General features: G+C 42.6%; 1 protein-coding gene across 2 annotated transcripts in view; it reads right to left on the reverse strand.

Moving 5' to 3' along the window:
* Positions 1-13,129, reverse strand: part of LOC116686075 (transcription factor 7-like 1-B) — a gene marked incomplete at its 5' end in the record, with an annotated part of 61,821 nt that extends 48,692 nt beyond the window's left edge. For both annotated transcript variants that reach the window (XM_032511006.1, XM_032511007.1), the window contains 1 exon segment: positions 13,046-13,129. In XM_032511006.1, coding sequence (XP_032366897.1) covers positions 13,046-13,129 — 84 coding nt within the window.
* Positions 13,130-17,336: the final 4,207 nt, after the last annotated feature.

Here is a 17,336-nt window from a genome sequence, read left to right on the forward strand (position 1 = left end):
TATGAACCTGAAATGAGCAGAATATGGGCGCTTTAAATACATTTAATAGAGAGAGAGAGAGAGATTTTAATGAAATCAGCATGAGATATGGACGAACTTCAGAGGGATCTAGTGTGGAAATCCATCTTTTGTAAACTGACAGACCTCATTCTGCTGTCCTGAATCTCTTTACTGCAAGCGCTGGTTTTCTCGTTCCTATTTTCTGAAGAGGATCTCGTCTCTGCAGTGGCCCAGCAGGGCTGCAGACCTCCGATCAGTATTCAGTTCAGTCCTCCCAAAGCCTTTGATTTCACGATGGATCCCGGTTGTTCGCTGCCTAATGCAAAACGAGAGACTCTCACCGGGCGCCCACTCAAAGCTCCGTTAAAGAAAATGGGTCAAAAAGCAAGCGTATTTATCTCTTAGGAAGAGGGGAAAAAAACTGCAGATTTTCAGTTGATACTGCAACCTAATGGGGGTGGGAAACAAATCGATTCACATATGAATCGGGATTTTTTTATGTTTTAACAGATTCCTTTTTCCCAGAATCAATAATTTTGATTCAATTTTTGTAACGCCAACGGCGAAAGCATCATGTTTTTTAGCAATTCTAGCAAAATCCATGTTATGTACTTCTTTACATATAAAATAAATGTCAGACTGACTGACATGGGGTGTGCACTCTTCTTAGAAAAGAGCTTTTAGAAATGTCCCATAATATATATATCGTCTCTAGAAGTGCTTTATTCAACTTTAGTTTATATTAACCCTCTGAGGTCTAAGGGCATTTTCTCAGTTTGTACACATCTTCTTAATTTCTCCTTTTAAGGGTATTTCCACATAACCTGATCCCCGTGTGTTGCACATCAAATTGTTCAAAAGTGGTCCGAGAGCAATGTGTAATGAGGGAATTTAACCCTAAAACCCCAAAAAGTGAATTTCATTTGGAATTCCTCAAACCTCGTGAAAATGAAAACAAGCCTTTACGCATGCAAACTGTTTTGTTGCTTGAAATGAGTTTCCCCAAAGTCTTAGATAAATGAATGAAATAGTGAATGAAATTTTGAAAGAGGGCCTAGCTGATTCATGCCTCTGCGATATGTAATAAGCTGTTCATTGTTTTTTTAAGAGACAAATTGAAGCACCTTAGTGACGGGTTATGTCTTAGTTCACCTCAGTTACGTTGTACAGGGTCCAGCTTGAGACTGCCCTTTAAATAAAAAGCCTAGAGCTGTTAAATTGTCGAATATATTCTGGCTGTGATGAATCCAGTTCAGCCTTACTGGGCCGAGAGCTCCAGGGTCAGACGTGAGCTACACTTTTTTTTTTTGGTCATTTCCTGGTTCTCCTTCTCCATAAACAGCGTGAAACCACACACACACACACACACACACACACACACACACACACACACACACACACACACAACACACACACAGCTATTCTCTTAAGTTTCAGGCCACTTACGTAGGCTACAGAGCTTTAAATGACGATGCAAACTTGTTCAGCGTCTTGTTCCCTCTCTCCTCTCCTCTCTTTGTGTCCTCTCGTCTCCTCTCCTCTCCTCTCTTTGTGTCCTCTTGTCTCCTCTCCTCTCCTCTCTTTGTGTCCTCTCGTCTCCTCTCCTCTCCTCTCTTTGTGTCCTCTCGTCTCCTCTCCTCTCCATCCTCTCTTTGTGTCCTCTTCGTCCCTCTCCTCCTCTCTTGGTCCTCCTTCTCCTCTCCTCTCTCTCTTTGTTTCCTCTCGTCTCCTCTCCTCTCTTTGTGTCCTCTCGTCTCCTCTCCTCTCCTCTCTTTGTGTCCTCTCGTCTCCTCTCCTCTCCTCTCTTTGTGTTCTCTCGTCTCCTCTCCTCTCCTCTCTTTGTGTCCTCTCGTCTCCTCTCCTCTCTTTGTGTCCTCTCGTCTCCTCTCCTCTCTTCTCTTTGAGTCCTCTTGTCTCCTTTCCTTTCCTCTCATGTCCTCTTCTCTCAGTTTCTTTTCCTCAGCTTGTTTCCACTATCATTTTATCTCCCCTCCACTTGTTTCCTTCCCTCTTCTTTCCTTTCCTTTCCTTTCCTTTCCTTTCGGATACAACGTGCGTTGACTGTATTTCTCTTTGGAAATGGTCCAATACAGAGACTTTGAAAACCTCTCCTCTCGTTTCCTCTCCTCCTCTCCTCTCCTCCCCTCCTCAGTCACTCCTGACATGTTACCCATACTGCATCACCTGGCCCTGCAGCGCCTTAGATGTTTTATTCATGAAGAGGCAGCCCTCTGAACACAGGGGTCTTTTTGGCGGTTTTGGGGTGTTGAACGGTGCGTGCGTGCTAACGTGTGTGTTCTGTGTATTGTGTGTGTGTGTTGTGTGTGGTGTGTTGTGTGTGTGGTGTGTTTGTGTGTGGTGTGTTGTGGTGTGTTGTTTATGCCGACGCGTTCACAGAAATGCTCGCTCCCTTCTTCCCAGTCCTCCCACCACCACCACCATTACTACCAAAAGCAAGACCGCCTGAATCCTAAACAAACCTGTCTGTTGAATAATTGAGGCTCTCAGGCCGGAGCCGGCTCCCATTAGCATAGAGGCCGTCTGGCCCCAATCTCAACAGCAACAGGACGCTCCGATTTCTATTAAACGTCCTCGAATTCTTCTTCCACATGGCAGAAATCTCAGAGCAATTTCAAAAACACCATATTACCAACTTAGAAATAATAGACATGATATCATCTAGAACTGCAATTGACTGTTTTGACTGTCGATTGTTTTCTCCATTAAATGGATTAGTAGTTTGGTCTATAAAATCTCAGAAAAGGGTGAAAAATGTGAATCAAGCCCAAGATGACGTCCTCAAATGTCTCGTTTTGTCCACAACTCAAAGATATTCAGTGTGCCCAGAGGAGAGAAGAAACTAGAAGATATTCACATTTAACACGCTGGAAACAGAGAATTTTAACATTTTTTTCCCGCAATGAAATGACTCAACGATGAATCCATTTTCAAAATAGATTAATTTCATAGTTTACAATTAATCTTTGCAGTATTGATACTGCTTCCTGTTCACACCGGCACACGCATGGCCGGTATACTAAAATGGTCTTGTTTTTCAAGTGTTGATTAAACTCAGAATACTGGAGCTAAAACTCCTTAATTAATAGGCAACTATTTAGATAATTAATTAATCGGATTGAGTCTCTTTTTCTGGACATAAAACTCTCTAATTCCATCGTGTTAAATGTGAATATCTTCTAGTTTCTTCTCTCCTCTGTGACAGTACACTGAACATCTGGGAGTTGTGGACAAAACGAGACATTTGAGGACGTCATCTTGGGCTTTGGGAAAACCCTGATCCACATTTTCTAGACCAAAGTAATCGATTAATCCAGAAGATACCGAGCAGATCAGCGGACAGTGAAAGGAAACCGCTGGTTGCAGAAGTCCAGGTCTGCTGCAGGAGTCCCTGCTGGTGTGTGTCTCTCTCTCTGGGCAGTAATCCTCGGCCCCCCCAGTGTGTGCCCATCCGCTCCCCCTGTTCTCATTAGTGCAGTGTTGGGGGGCCTGGGGAGCCTGCAGGCCTGTTGAGCCAGCCCCCCCCCCCCCCCCCCCCCCCCCCCCCCCCCCCTCTCTCTCTCTGCGGCTGGCGTAATGAGCACATAATCACTTTCTAGCCTCCGTGCCCTGGGTACACCACGCCCCTTATTAGAGCGTCTCACAACGGATCAAATGACCCCCCCTTAGTCACAGGTTGTCAGATCAGGCTTGGCGACTTCCTCTTTTGGTTCACGTACTGAAAGCTGGTGCACTTCTAGTGAACTTCTCTTCCTTCAACTCTGCTTTGAAACAGGGCTGGGCAATAACTCAACATTTATTGTCTGTTAATGGAATCATATCCTGATGAAACCTTCTATGGAGATGTCGTAATATACAAGTATGTTGTGTAAAAATATAAACACTGACTCAAAAAATCTCATTTTAAGAATAGCACATTTGTTTCAACATCACACTGGTCATGTGCATGCATGTCAACACAGTCAGTATATATATATATATATATATATATATATATCTGGAAAGAAATGTTTCCACTTGAATCTGTTTTCCCACATTATTGATGATTATATTTTAAATCTTTCTGAGAAATCTTTCGGGAAAGCACCATTCGTTAAGCCAACAGTGTGGACGCAACATCGACACTGAAGTACTTGGTTGATAATATCGTGATATCTGATTTTCTCAATATCGCCCAGCTCTATTTTACAAATGTAGTCAAGGGGGGGGGGGGGGGGGGGGGGGGTGCAACGACACATCGTTGTGATCGATGTATCGACTCAATGATCCAACGCATGATACGATATATAGCAAATATCAACACAAATAGACAATACAGTATGTCTACACGCCTTCTTATTTTAGATTGCCACTTCATTTTTATTCTTTTTACTAAACAGAATAGTTTGTTTTTAATTTAAATGCCTGGAGGAGCTGAGTCATGAAACGGACAAATCCTAATTTTGTTGTTTTTTTGAGTTGCTATGAATCCAACTGATTGGGTTGAATAGGCGTTAAAGATGCTACCATGGACTTTGTAACATTTTTTGTGGAAAAAATGCCGTGGTTGCCTTGTTTCCCGCCATTCTAGCGTGGTATAGAAAGCCTGATTGGCTAACAGCTAGCCAATGAGAGCCTGGCTAGCAGCATCCTTTACCCGGCTCATGAATATTAATGAGCTCAGGCAGCATGACGTCAGACTGACGGGCTGTTGTGATTGGTCTGATTTCTCCTCTTATTTCTTTTCAGTGGCTAGAGCTGACAGAGGAGTAGAAGTTCATAGTAACAACACACACAACCACACACAAACACACACACACCACACACACACCAAACACCACCCACACACCCACAAAACCACACAAACACACACAAACACACACCACACACACACACACACACACACACACACACACACACACACACACACACACCACACACACACAAACAACACACACAGCACAAAAAAAGGTCATCTTACTGATAATATTACTAGGCCCGTATTGATCTCCGGCCCCAAAAATGGATTCAATCTAAATCATATTGAACATATACCGTACAAATTAAAATTTATCTGTGTCTAAAAACAAGATGATATAATACTGTGACACAACTTGTGATTTACTCCCGTACTGTGGTCAGAGGTTGTCAGATCCGGCTCGGCGACTTCCTCCTTTCGTTCCCATACTGAGAGCTGTTCCACTTCGTGAACTTCCCTTCCTTTAACTCTGCTTTGAAAAGGAACTTTACCTCTTTTTCCTGCTAATTTAAGCGTTTCGTTGGAGATGTCTGGCCCGTTCCTCACAGTCGGGATATTTAACTGGAATAAAAACAGCGAAAGGTTCTAGACTTTGCACTTTTCTGATTTGTTTTTGCACTTCTGGTTGCACGTAAACTGCATTTCGCTGTCTTTGGACTTTGTACATTGGCAATAAAGTTGAATCTAATGGAGAGCTGCAGAGATGAATCGATCAGTTGTTAGTTAAATCAATCGCCAACTGTTTAAATAATCAATGAATCGGTTGGAGGCATTTTTTAAACAAGCCATTTGACGACGTCAAATTTTTCACAATTTTTCTGACATTTTAGAGACTGATGTGAGGGGAGCATATTTGTTTGGTTTCAAGCACAAGTACACATTATGAAATAATAATATATATATATGAAATTATCTGAGAATGCGCCTTAAAATAATCCTATTAAAAAGCATTAAAGTAGTGTCTTCAATTTTATAAAAACAATATACAAAAAAAGCTTCTACCCATGCTAACATATAGTATAGGCTAATATTTACAGTATAAGTTCCTATGTGCAGATATACTACAGATACTACTACAACAACAACAACAACAACTACTACTACTACTACTACTACTACAACAACAACTACTACTACTACTACAACAACAACTACTACTACTACTACTACTACAACTACTACAACAACAACAACAAACACAACAACAACTACTACTACAACAACTATTACTACAACAACAACAAACACAATAACTACCACAACTACCACAACTACTACAACAACAACAACAACTACAACAACTACTACTACAACAACAACTACTACTACTACTACAACGACTACTACTACTACAACGACTACTACTACTACAACTACCCTTGTCAGTCCTCTGAAAAGCTGTTATAGACTTTTAGAGTAAATCCTACAGGCAAATATATCGTATTATTTTGAGTGTTTGGACCTCATTTTTATACTTTTTGTACTGTATGATGTGTACTATGGACCTGTGTCTGCACTAAAGCTTTATTAAAATATCAAAAGCGTTCAACTTGCATCCAGCAAAAGAACAAACTTGAAGAAAAGTACATATGTACAGACACAGAAGGCAAAGGCCACTTATTATCCTGACTGTGAGGAACATTTCTTCCCTCACATTCTCAGTCTTCTACAAAGTTTCTTTCCCCATTGACTTTTGTTGGATATCTTTAAATGACGCTCACAAGACACGAAGGCCAAAGAAGACCAAATATAACAGAGCCACGTGAGAACATGACAGCAACCGCCAAAGGAAAGAGCAGAAACAATGGGAAAATGGTTTGACTTCTTCTCTTAATTCAGTCTCCCTGTGTTGTGGAGGCACAGATGTCAACATGTTACACACCGTCTAACTAAGCTAAACTAATTTAAACGAGCAGCTGCTGTGTGCCAACAGGGTCGCTGACAGGTCAGCATTTATTCCATTTAAAATGGACTGAATTGGTTTCTATTGAGACCTAAATTCAGTCCTGGATTCCCATCAACAATTTCCCAAATTTGACGATGCGCTGAGTGAGGAGGTTGTCATGTGCGTCGCTGAGATCCCGAGATCCAGAGAGAATCAGTCGCTAACTCAATCTACAGCCACACTACTACGTTTTTACGTCTTTTTACTTTATTATTGCTGATTTCCACCTGTGGTCCCTGGGCAGGTATGACAATTATAAAAATAACAATTTTAAAAAGAGATTAACAGGATTATAGATGATGTGCTGACCATTAAAAGGTCCCATGGCATGAAAATGTCACTTTATGAGGTTTTTTAACATCCCCCCGCCCGCAGCCTGCCTATGGCCCCCCAGAGGCTAGAAATGGTGATAGGTGTAAACCAAGTCCCGGGTATCCTGCTCTGCCTTTGAGAAAATGAAAGCTCAGATGGGCCGATCTGGATTATTGCTCCTTATGAGGTCACAAGGGGCAAGGTTATCTCCCCTTTCTTTACTTTGCCCGCCCAGAGAATTTGGCCCCCCCATGAGAGAGAGACATCGTGGCTTTCAAAATTTTGGTAAAGAGACTTCAGATACAGTATTAGGGACCACTAAGGTCTATATAAAAGAGACTTCAGATACAGTATTAGGGACCACTAAGGTCTATATAAAAGAGACTTCAGATACAGTATTAGGGACCACTAAGGTCTATATAAAAGACTTCTATACCAGTATTAGGGGACCACTACCCATATAAAAGAGACCTCAGTACATATAGGGACCACTAAGGTCTAAATAAGAGACTTCACTAAGGTCTATATAAAAGCATCCAAAGAGCACCATGTCATGGGACCTTTAAAATCAAGCAATTTAGCAGAAAAAAAGACTGTATTTGTCTAAAAAACGCTGCTTAAAACCCCCAAAACAGCCGTGTAAACGTAGCCTCAGCATGCACACGTCTAGCCAGGATGTGTGAGGACTCACCCCGGACTTAGGAAACGCCCTGATACAATCAGGCAGGTGAGATGCCAAACAGATGCTTGTGTCATCTAAAAATGTTTTCAATCCCAAACACACACATCTCAGCGAAGCCACAGAGCAAACAGGTCTGCCGAGGCCCCGCATTGTCAAACCCGAGTGAGACACCGGGATGACTAGTTCACGCCCGTGTGGGAAGGCTCAAGAATGGCAAAGAGCTTCGAAAGTTGAGAGATTTATGGCAGGGGAGACGGGAGGGATTGTGGTAAAGACAGACAGACCTGCAGGCGCTAAGGGGGGGGGGTCAATGTGGATGGATGGGAACCAGCGCATTTACATGAGCCCTATTGGCTGGTTTCCACCACATGGTACCTGCTCAACTCGCCCTTTACAAGGGGAATTCTGTGTTGCAGCTGCACAAATTGTATAAATATCAAGTAGAAATATAGATAAAGAAATACATTCTGGTCTCGGTCTTGACTCAGACTCCAACCTTTCTGGACTAGGTCTTGTCTTGGTCTCGACTAGTCCTGGTCTGGGACTTGATAAAGTGGTCTTGACTGCAGCCCTGACAAACACAAGCGAGGGATCGCAACAACATGTACAAAGCAGAACTAGAACCTTATAATCCTAAGGAGAATTATGATTAAAAAGTCCCTGGTACCTGCTGGGGTTGCACAATATGGACAAAATGTGATATTGCAATATTGATATTAATTTAGATATTTTTGAAACATGTAACATTACAAAAGTTACGGGAAATGCAGCAAAATAGATAAAAATAGATCCATAACAAGGTTGTTTTTTTTCCAGACAAAAGCTTTTTTTCAATGGATTGTCATCTTGGACTGGTACAATATGTCCTGTCTTAAGGACAGGATATGTATAAAATCAGTATAAAACATATAAATAAGGATATGTTGTACTGGTTGGACAGTATAAAATATATAAATAAGGACATGTTGTACTGGTTGGACAGTATAAAATATATAAATAAGGACATGTTGTACTGGTTGGACAGTATAAAAATTATAACACTGATTCTTGAGATTAGGGACAAAAGTACTTTTGAAATGGAAAACAAAAAACCTACACTACTTACTTGAATTGGATGCCCTTCATAAACACGGGTCTCATCTATCATACCATGAAAGGAACAGGTTTTTTTTTTTAGCCAATTTTCATAAAAATTGACATTTACTCACTTAGTAACTTGACATTTGTCAACTCCGTCCGACACCTGACAATATGTTTTTTTGTTTGTTTTATCAACGAACAACCCTGTAAAGTATTTAAGTGTGTTAGAGTGGTGTGTCTTATCAAGGTAATTGATAAATTGCATTGTATACATTTTTAATATTATTGACATTGTTTTGGAATTTGCCATTTTAAATTACTTGATTTAGTTACTCACTTTTCATTTTTAATATATACAATCAGTAGTTTTTGTGCACACAAGACACTGATGCATGTAGATAGTGATGTTTTAATGTAGAACACACTCAGTTGAACAAAAGAAACTCACATTTTTTTATAAAAATGCAAAAACCCTCCGTCTTACGGTGTTGACACACAACTGACGGTGTTGACACACAATGACGGTTTTGACAAACTAATTGAGAATCAAACTGATTAAAGATTTTTACCTAGTTTTGACATGGCAAAAGGAGAGAGTATCAAGGGAAGGTAAATCCAACTTTAAACAAGTATTATAGTATCTGGTGACAGGATATTTAAGGCACACCATGAAAATGTGAAAAATGTCCTAATTCAAAGAAAAGAGCAAATGTATCTGGAGGTCCTCTTGTGTCATCTATAACTAAATCTAACTATGATTTGCAAGAGGACACAATAAGCTGAGAACTAAACAAAAGAATTATGTAATAGTGTTAATGTACAAATATTGAAGTATAACAGGATCTAGAACTCTCCCCATCTATTTCCTGACTCCTTCCAAAGGCTCACTGCAAAAATTAAAAGTGAAGAATTAAGACTCATAACGTCAGTGTTTCTGTAAAAGTAAACCGGTTGAAATGTCTGTTGAAATTGCAGCTATACTTTAACACATCGGTTGAGACAGGTAATTAATCTTATTTCTATAGGGTCTCAGGTAGGTACTGTAAGTTCTATGAGTTCTACTTCAATTTTTCTCAACAAGTAAGTAAATATATAGAGAGAATTTTATCTTTCATAACTGCCTTCAGTTTAGAGCCAAGCATTAGAAATGTATGTAATACTTTATCTAACCTGTGGGACATGGGCATTGGACAAGAGGTGTTGAACATGCCTACGCTCTATGAAGTCCATAACATCCGGGGCTATGGCATAGAGTTCCCTGGTCCGGCTTGCTTGGACGGGACAAGCTGTCCCTGTCAGTTTAAAATGAAATCTTTCACTGGACAAAACAGACATCCCTCCTCCCATGTTTTGGGTAAAATTGGGCAGTAGGACCACGAGGATTCATAAACTCAACTTTCCATCATGGCGTTCTATATCTAGATCAATGGACTTCCCAACCACCAGTGATTCACATACACCACTGCCAGCCAATCCCTGTCTCAATACTTGATAGTCATGTCAACATAGCACCCTCAGGACCTTTCCAGTCTTCTCTTCCATTTTCATCTACCGATCTATCTTCCATTTCTTCAACCGAGTCCCCCACTTCTCCAACTCGTCTTCCATCTCCTCCATCTACATGGCCAATGGCTCTTCTGGCCCTTTTTTTTCGCCCCATTCCTGCTTTCTTTAGTTTGTGTTGCTCTTTGTTAATTTCTTAACTTTCTTTCAATGCTTTTATCTCCGTTGAATGTTTTTTTCCTGGTTTTCTCCTTTCCCTCTCAGCTGCAAGGGCACGCCTGCTTGAAGTAGGCTCCTCAACGTCTGGTCAGAGGACTTTCTGGTGGGGGTCCTATTTCATTTAGCCGTCTATTTTGCATAGCTCTGACCTTTCTTTTGCTTTCCTCTCCATACTCTTTCTGGGTTCCTCTTTGGCTCTTGGTCCTAATTCTCTACTGTTTTACCTTTTTTTGTTTGGGCCCTGTCCTTCCATCTGTCTCTCCTTTTCTAACTGTTCCTTCTGCTTTCTGAGTCACTGTTAAGTCTTCTCTCCTTTTCTTGTACTCTCTGTTTCTTTTTCTTTGCACACCGACGTTTCTGTTAGCCATGTCTGCTACAGTACAACATAAAAACAATTTTAAAATTATTTGGCAGTTAGTAATTAAGATATGTTAGTCAATCAACATGTTACTTAGATAATATGATCATGTTATTAGTTGTTCTTACATAACTAATAAGTATTGTGGGGCGACTTTTCACTCCGTCAGCTTACATGTCACACACCGTCAGAAAATATCTGACAGAGGTTGACGTCTGACGGGTAGGTTGACAAAACAAAGTTGTTTTTAACTTAATCATGTTAGTAAATGGTAGCCATTTTGATTTTATTCACTTTCCAGCTGCCACTAAACTAAACCAAAATACCAACATAGATTCTAAAATTCTTGATTGAAATCACCCCTACGTTGAAGACAGTGTGACACATAAAAGCTGTGACCACCAGGGATTTCAACTAATTTGCGAATATTTAAAAAAATGTAAAACTTACAAGACCATGTTTTGGATGCTGCATCCATTGACAGGAAGAAGTCAAGGGGGTCCTCAGGGTTAAGTGACCCAAAATAGCTGATTATTTTTAATTTGAAAAATTTCTGACGGAGTGACGGAATTGAGACAGATTTTGAAAGGCTTGTTAATGTACAAAATAAGCAATGTTCACTTTAAGTATGTGTGATATTTTATTAAGCCATGCAATAACCTCAAATTCATATTTGTGCATTTGTGCATTTTAAAACCCTTTTTTTTGCAAGTTGGTACTGGACCTCTATGAGGCGAGTTCATTTGCATGGGCTTCATAGTACAGTGCCGGTATTTTGTAAAATACTATAATAATATAAATATATAAAAAGCTAAGGGTCTACACATACATAGAGTCTTTCATATCAACTTTTAAAGCTTTTTTAAAACAAATGAGTTATTGTTTTTTAAGCGGCAAATTGAACTTTTGATGGGGGACATGTTTGTCCCTTATTCAAGAATCATGATAAATAAATAAGGACATGTTGTACTGGTTGGACAGTATAAAATACAATAAAGAGAACAGGACAACTTTTCTGGCAACCTGCCAAGAACACACAAACACACACACCTTCCACGTCCTGTGTGTGTCGCGTTAGGTCACGGCAGTTTGCTGCAGCTTCGCTATGACGACCAGACCCCAACCCTAAATGTGCAATGGGAAACGAAGGGCCGGGCCGAACCGGACCAAGCCGAGCCGAGCCGAGGTAGCACCAAGTACTGGAAAACCGCCGTAAAACTTCACTATTGTGAAAATAACCAAATCCGAGGATTGTGTCATTAAAGCATTTCCTGCATATGGTTCGCTGTGAGTGGATTCCCAACCCAATAAGTTGGCATTATTAATTAGATAATTGGGTCCATGTCCCGGAGGGAATATCTAATTAGTGCCAAGAAATAAGGCGAGGGACATAACATAACCCAAATGCTGCAACAAGAACATCAGGTGCATCTCAAGAAGCGCACAAATTAAAGCATGGCTTTGGTTTTATTTAGAAATATATATAAAGGCCAATATTCACACAGGTGTTTGTGGGAATTGCAAATGTCCTCCAGCCGGCCATGTTGCTCTGTTGTCAAACACCCTTTCCCTGGTTTTACCCCCTGGTTTTACCCCCTGGTTTTACCCCCTTGCTTTAACTCCCCTGGTTTTACTCCCTGGTTTACCTCCCCTGGTTTAACTCCCCTGGTTTCACCCCCCTGGTTTTACCCCCCAGGTTTCACCCCCTGGTTTCACCCCCTGGCTTGCACTCCCTGGTTTCACTCCTGTTTCACCCGGGGTTTCACCCCCGGTTTCACCCTGGTTTACCCTGGTTTCACACCTTGTACACCCCTGGTTTCACCCCCTGGTTTATTTCCCCTGGTTATCACCCTGGTTTAACCCCCGGTTTACCCCTGGTTTTTAACCCCTGGTTCACCCCTGGTTTCACCCCCTGGTTTTATCCCCTGGTTTCACCCCCTGGTTCCCCCCCTGGTTTTTAACCCCTGGTTACCTCTGTTCACCCTGGTTTCACCCCTGGTTTACCCCTGGTTTTACCCCCCTGGTTTTATTCCCCTGGTTTTACCCCTGGTTTCACCCTGGTTTTACCACCTGGTTTCCCCCCCTGGTTTTACCCCTGGTTTCCCCCCCTGGTTTTACTCCTCTTTTTTAAGCTTCATCTTGTCATTAATTGAATCCATTCCAGTTTTGGGTTTTTGAGTGTCCACTTACTAAATGCCCCGGCGTGGGGGAACGGGAGTCCTTCAGTCCCGCCGATCCAGGGACGTCCAGAAGAGGCCATTTCATCTGCAGGTACTGCGAGGGAGACAGAACAAATAAATAAAAACACGTTAACGTACAAATACAACTAATGGATTTAACACCAAATATATTCTAATAATCGGTTTGAGACACTTTCTATGACAGAAAGGTCTGACGTCAGCTCCTTAAATGAGAATATCTTCTAGTTTCTTCTCTAACCCTTTTAAACTTATCGCTTATTACTATTTTTTTTTTAATGGTATTTAAGTAATACATTTAAAAATCAATTACTTAACACCATTAAAAAAATAGTAATTAATTTACAAGTTATGCTGTTTATTGATCACTAGAGGGGAGATTACAAGTTTTGTAGTAGAATTCACAACACACAGGGTAGGGTTAAAATACAACAACAACACCACACACAACACCACAACACCACACACACAGGACCTATTTATGCAAAAATGAGGGGATGTCGGAGTGACTTTGGGGGGGGGGGGAGTACCATGCCTTGCTCAAGGCAACTGACATTTTCCATGTCTGTGTACATTACAGGCACAGATGTGTGTGTGGGTGTGTGCGTGTGTGTGTGTGTGTGTGTGTGTGTGTGTGGTGTGTGGTGTGTGTGGGTTTGGTGTGTGTGTTGTGTGTGTGTGGTGGTGTGTGTATATATAAAAAAAAAAACTTTCCTTGGGGACTATATTGAAATTAGGAAAAAAAAATCAAGAAATGGAAAAAAAGGTTATAAGGCAATATATATTATATATATGCATAATATATATATAAATCACTGAATATTGCAACTAAGTTTAAAACGCATAATATCGTTATGTGGCGTTAGTAATCGTGGTGTGGCGTGTGTGTTCCTGCTTTTATTTGCTGTTTTTTTCTGGAAAGCACAGAGTAACCTTGTTAAGAAAAGTGCTATAGAAATAAAGTTTATTACTATTATTATTATTATTATTATTATTATTATTATTATTTAAACAGGAGCGTGCAGCAGTGTTGGGACGGTGGGAGAGTGTGGAGAGCCATGTGAACACAGTGGACTGGTGCCGTGAAATTGCCGTTAGTCAAGGTGGGGGGGGTGGTGGTGTTGGGGGGGGGGGGGGGTCCCAGCTGTGGGCGGGTGGTGGGAAGAGACAGCCGGAAGGAAGAGGCTGGGGCTGCGGACTCGGAGCTCACTCTGGGCTCCATTGCTTTGGCCTTTTGAACCCTCGGACGCAGGCCGTCCTCCTTCTCTGTCTCCATGTGTCTTCACACATGTCTCAAAGTTATCATGCAGGGCTGGTGGACTGCACAAGTCCTGCATGAGTCCCCCCCCCACCCCCCAACCCCCACCCAACACACACACACATTTCCAACAACCGTTTTGCCGTTGTGTCTTTTGGTGATTTACTGCTTCATGCAACAAGCTTCTTCTTCTTCTTCTCTTTTTTTTTCTGTCCTCCAGCTATGGAGATAGCATGACGCCCGGGCTGGGGAAGCACGGCTCAACCATCTGGTTTATGAATCAGTTTACATACCGGACACGGCAGCTTGTCATGCATGTGGATTTTTTTCCTCTCTGGTGCAATGTGAAATTAATTAAAAAGGAGGTTTTATATGATAGGTTAGGTTATGTTTTGCTCATACAGGCCCGTGAAAAAGACTTAAATGTTATTTAAGATTTGCCTTTTGGGCACAGGAGCCCGTACTTTGAGTTGTTAAATTCTGTCTGTAAGTGACGATTACGCAATCTCACCGTGCATCCTCTCTGTTATTACTCTACAATGTACACACGGTCCTTTTTATTTACATAGCTTTGCGCTCGCAACTTCCTACGCACAAACAGTTTGACGTCCACCCACAGCACACATCGAATGGATGGAAGAAGAAAAAAAAGGACTGGGTTTTTTTTTTTTTTTTTTTTTTTTCATAAAAAAAAAAGGTCTTTGTCTGCTTTTCAAAGACGTCGTGGCGGGATAAAGACGACAAACCGGAGGAGGAGTCGTGCATTCACGTTCGGATTAAAAAACTTCTTCAATCACTCGGGGGGTTGTAAGGAGGAAGGAAGCTTGCACGGCTGTGCGGGTAAAAATGGGAAAGACATATAGCAGGGGGGGGTGGGGGGGTTGATGGGGGGAAGGGGGGGGGGGGGGGGGGGAGGGGACGGGGGAGGAGAAGGAGGCAAGGAGGGAAGAGGGGGGGGGGGGGGGGAGAAAGAAAGGAGAGGTAAGTGGAATAGAAAAAAATTTTGAGGAAGAGTTTTGTCGGGCGAGCAGAGGGTTATTGTTTCTGACCGCTGGGGTCCACAAGACCGAGGCGGTGGGTGGGGGTGTACTAGGGGTTGTGTTGTGTGTGTTTGGTTGGGTTGGTGTGTGTGTTTGTGGTGTGTGTGTGGTGTGTGTGGTGTAGGTAAAGAGGGGGGGGGGAGGCTTTTTTTTCCCTTTCGAAAAACAAAAAAAAAAAGAGAGGGGAATCTTGTAGTTGACATCAGCACCGCTCTATTTTCACTATAACTGCTCCAGCCGCTGATGAATCGCAGGGTCCCGACTAATGGGTCCGAGTCCAACAACGTTCAGGGGCCGTTGGCCTTATAGAGGCGCCTGGCTCCCAATTCAAGTTTCCCTGCTGTGTGCACGCGCCCTAATGAATGCTCTCTCCAGAGGAAAGAGGAGAAAGAGAGGAGAGAGAGAGAGAGAGGAGACGGAGAGAGAGGAGAGAGAGAGAGAGAGAGAAATCCAAAACAATGCAGTTTTCCCTCTCTCTCTCTGCTAAGTCTAGTCAATAATGAGTCCCTTCCACACAAATGAAACGGCGCCATGTGAGCGTTTGGTCCGCCGGGCGGCCCATCACGGCTCCCCCCCCCCCCCCGCCCCCGCCCCAAATCATCCTTTATTTGACAGCTCTGCCAGCCCGGGGAATCATGCACCCGGGCACTTTTTCGGGGGGTTTGGCGGCACCTACTTTTCTTTTATGCCAGCGTGGCCCCTGTGGAGCGACTGTTTCGCAACACTCGCTGACAAACATCCAGCCTGGGTAACGCACACTGCACATTAGCTTGGTCAGACTACGGCTGCAGAACCACCAATACACATGGGGGGGGGGGGGGGGGTCTAGGAGTTGCTTCAGGAAACAAAAGGGGAGGAATTGTGCACCGTGCTGCTGAGCCAAAACTTTTCTCACTGTTGCAGGGGAAGTAGAAGAAGAAGAAGAAGAAGAAAAGGCAGCTCTTACAACGGAGGATTCAAATAGTTACGACGTGTGATATTAATTGTTTTGTTAAAAAGATTGAAATAGGAGATACTGACTACGTCTGATCTGTTTCCAGAAACTGCAGCTCGAGACTACATTTGAGTACGTCTGCTAAAAGTGGTCGGGGGGGTGGGTGGGTGGGTGGGGGGGGGGGGGGGAGGAGACTTCCTAATGAGAGCAGCTGACAGCAGCAGGAGAGCCAATGACACAGTGATGCCTGGAATAGTCCAGTTTTTAATGCTCTTATTTTATGATATTCCATCTAAGATGATAAAAATGACTATTCCCCTAATATTCCCGTTTTATATGAAGCGGTTTTGAAAAGGATTATTTCAGTTTTGCACCGCTGGGGGACTTGTTGGAGCGTGCTCTTTGATTACTTCAACCCCTTTTTCTTTAAAAGGTCAGTGTTGTAGCGAGAGCGTGTGGCAGACCAGGAACCTGTTGATCTACGTGCGTGTCTGGACGTATTAAAAGTAAGCTGTGGGGGGGGGGGGGGGGATGGCGGGGGCCCGGCATTTCTACCGCAGCCCTGCAAACTGTTTCCATGGTACAGTAACCATAGCAATGCACAGAGCTGACCGTACGCCGTAAACTGTCACACACTGCAGTAAAAACCCGGATTGAAATGCAGATTCTGAATGCCCTGTCGTCCAAAAAAAGGCCTTATTCTAAATATCCATCAGTTTCTCAGTCCGGGTCACTGTGTAGCCTCAAACGTGTGTTTCTTAGTCCGGGTCACTGTGTAGCCTCAAACGTGTGTTTCTTAGTCCGGGTCACTGTGTAGCCTCAAACGTGTGTTTCTTAGTCCGGGTCACTGTGTAGCCTCAAACGTGTGTTTCTTAGTCCGGGTCACTGTGTAGCCTCAAACGTGAGTTTCTTAGTCCGGGTCACTGTGTAGCCTCAAACGTGAGTTTCTTAGTCCGGGTCACTGTGTAGCCTCAAACGTGTGTTTCTTAGTCCGGGGCACTGTGTGCCCAAACTTGAGTTGCTTAGTCAGGATCGATGTGTAGCCTCACAA

Source organism: Etheostoma spectabile, unplaced genomic scaffold (assembly GCF_008692095.1).
Source record: "Etheostoma spectabile isolate EspeVRDwgs_2016 unplaced genomic scaffold, UIUC_Espe_1.0 scaffold310, whole genome shotgun sequence".
Classification (NCBI taxonomy): Eukaryota; Metazoa; Chordata; class Actinopteri; order Perciformes; family Percidae; genus Etheostoma; species Etheostoma spectabile.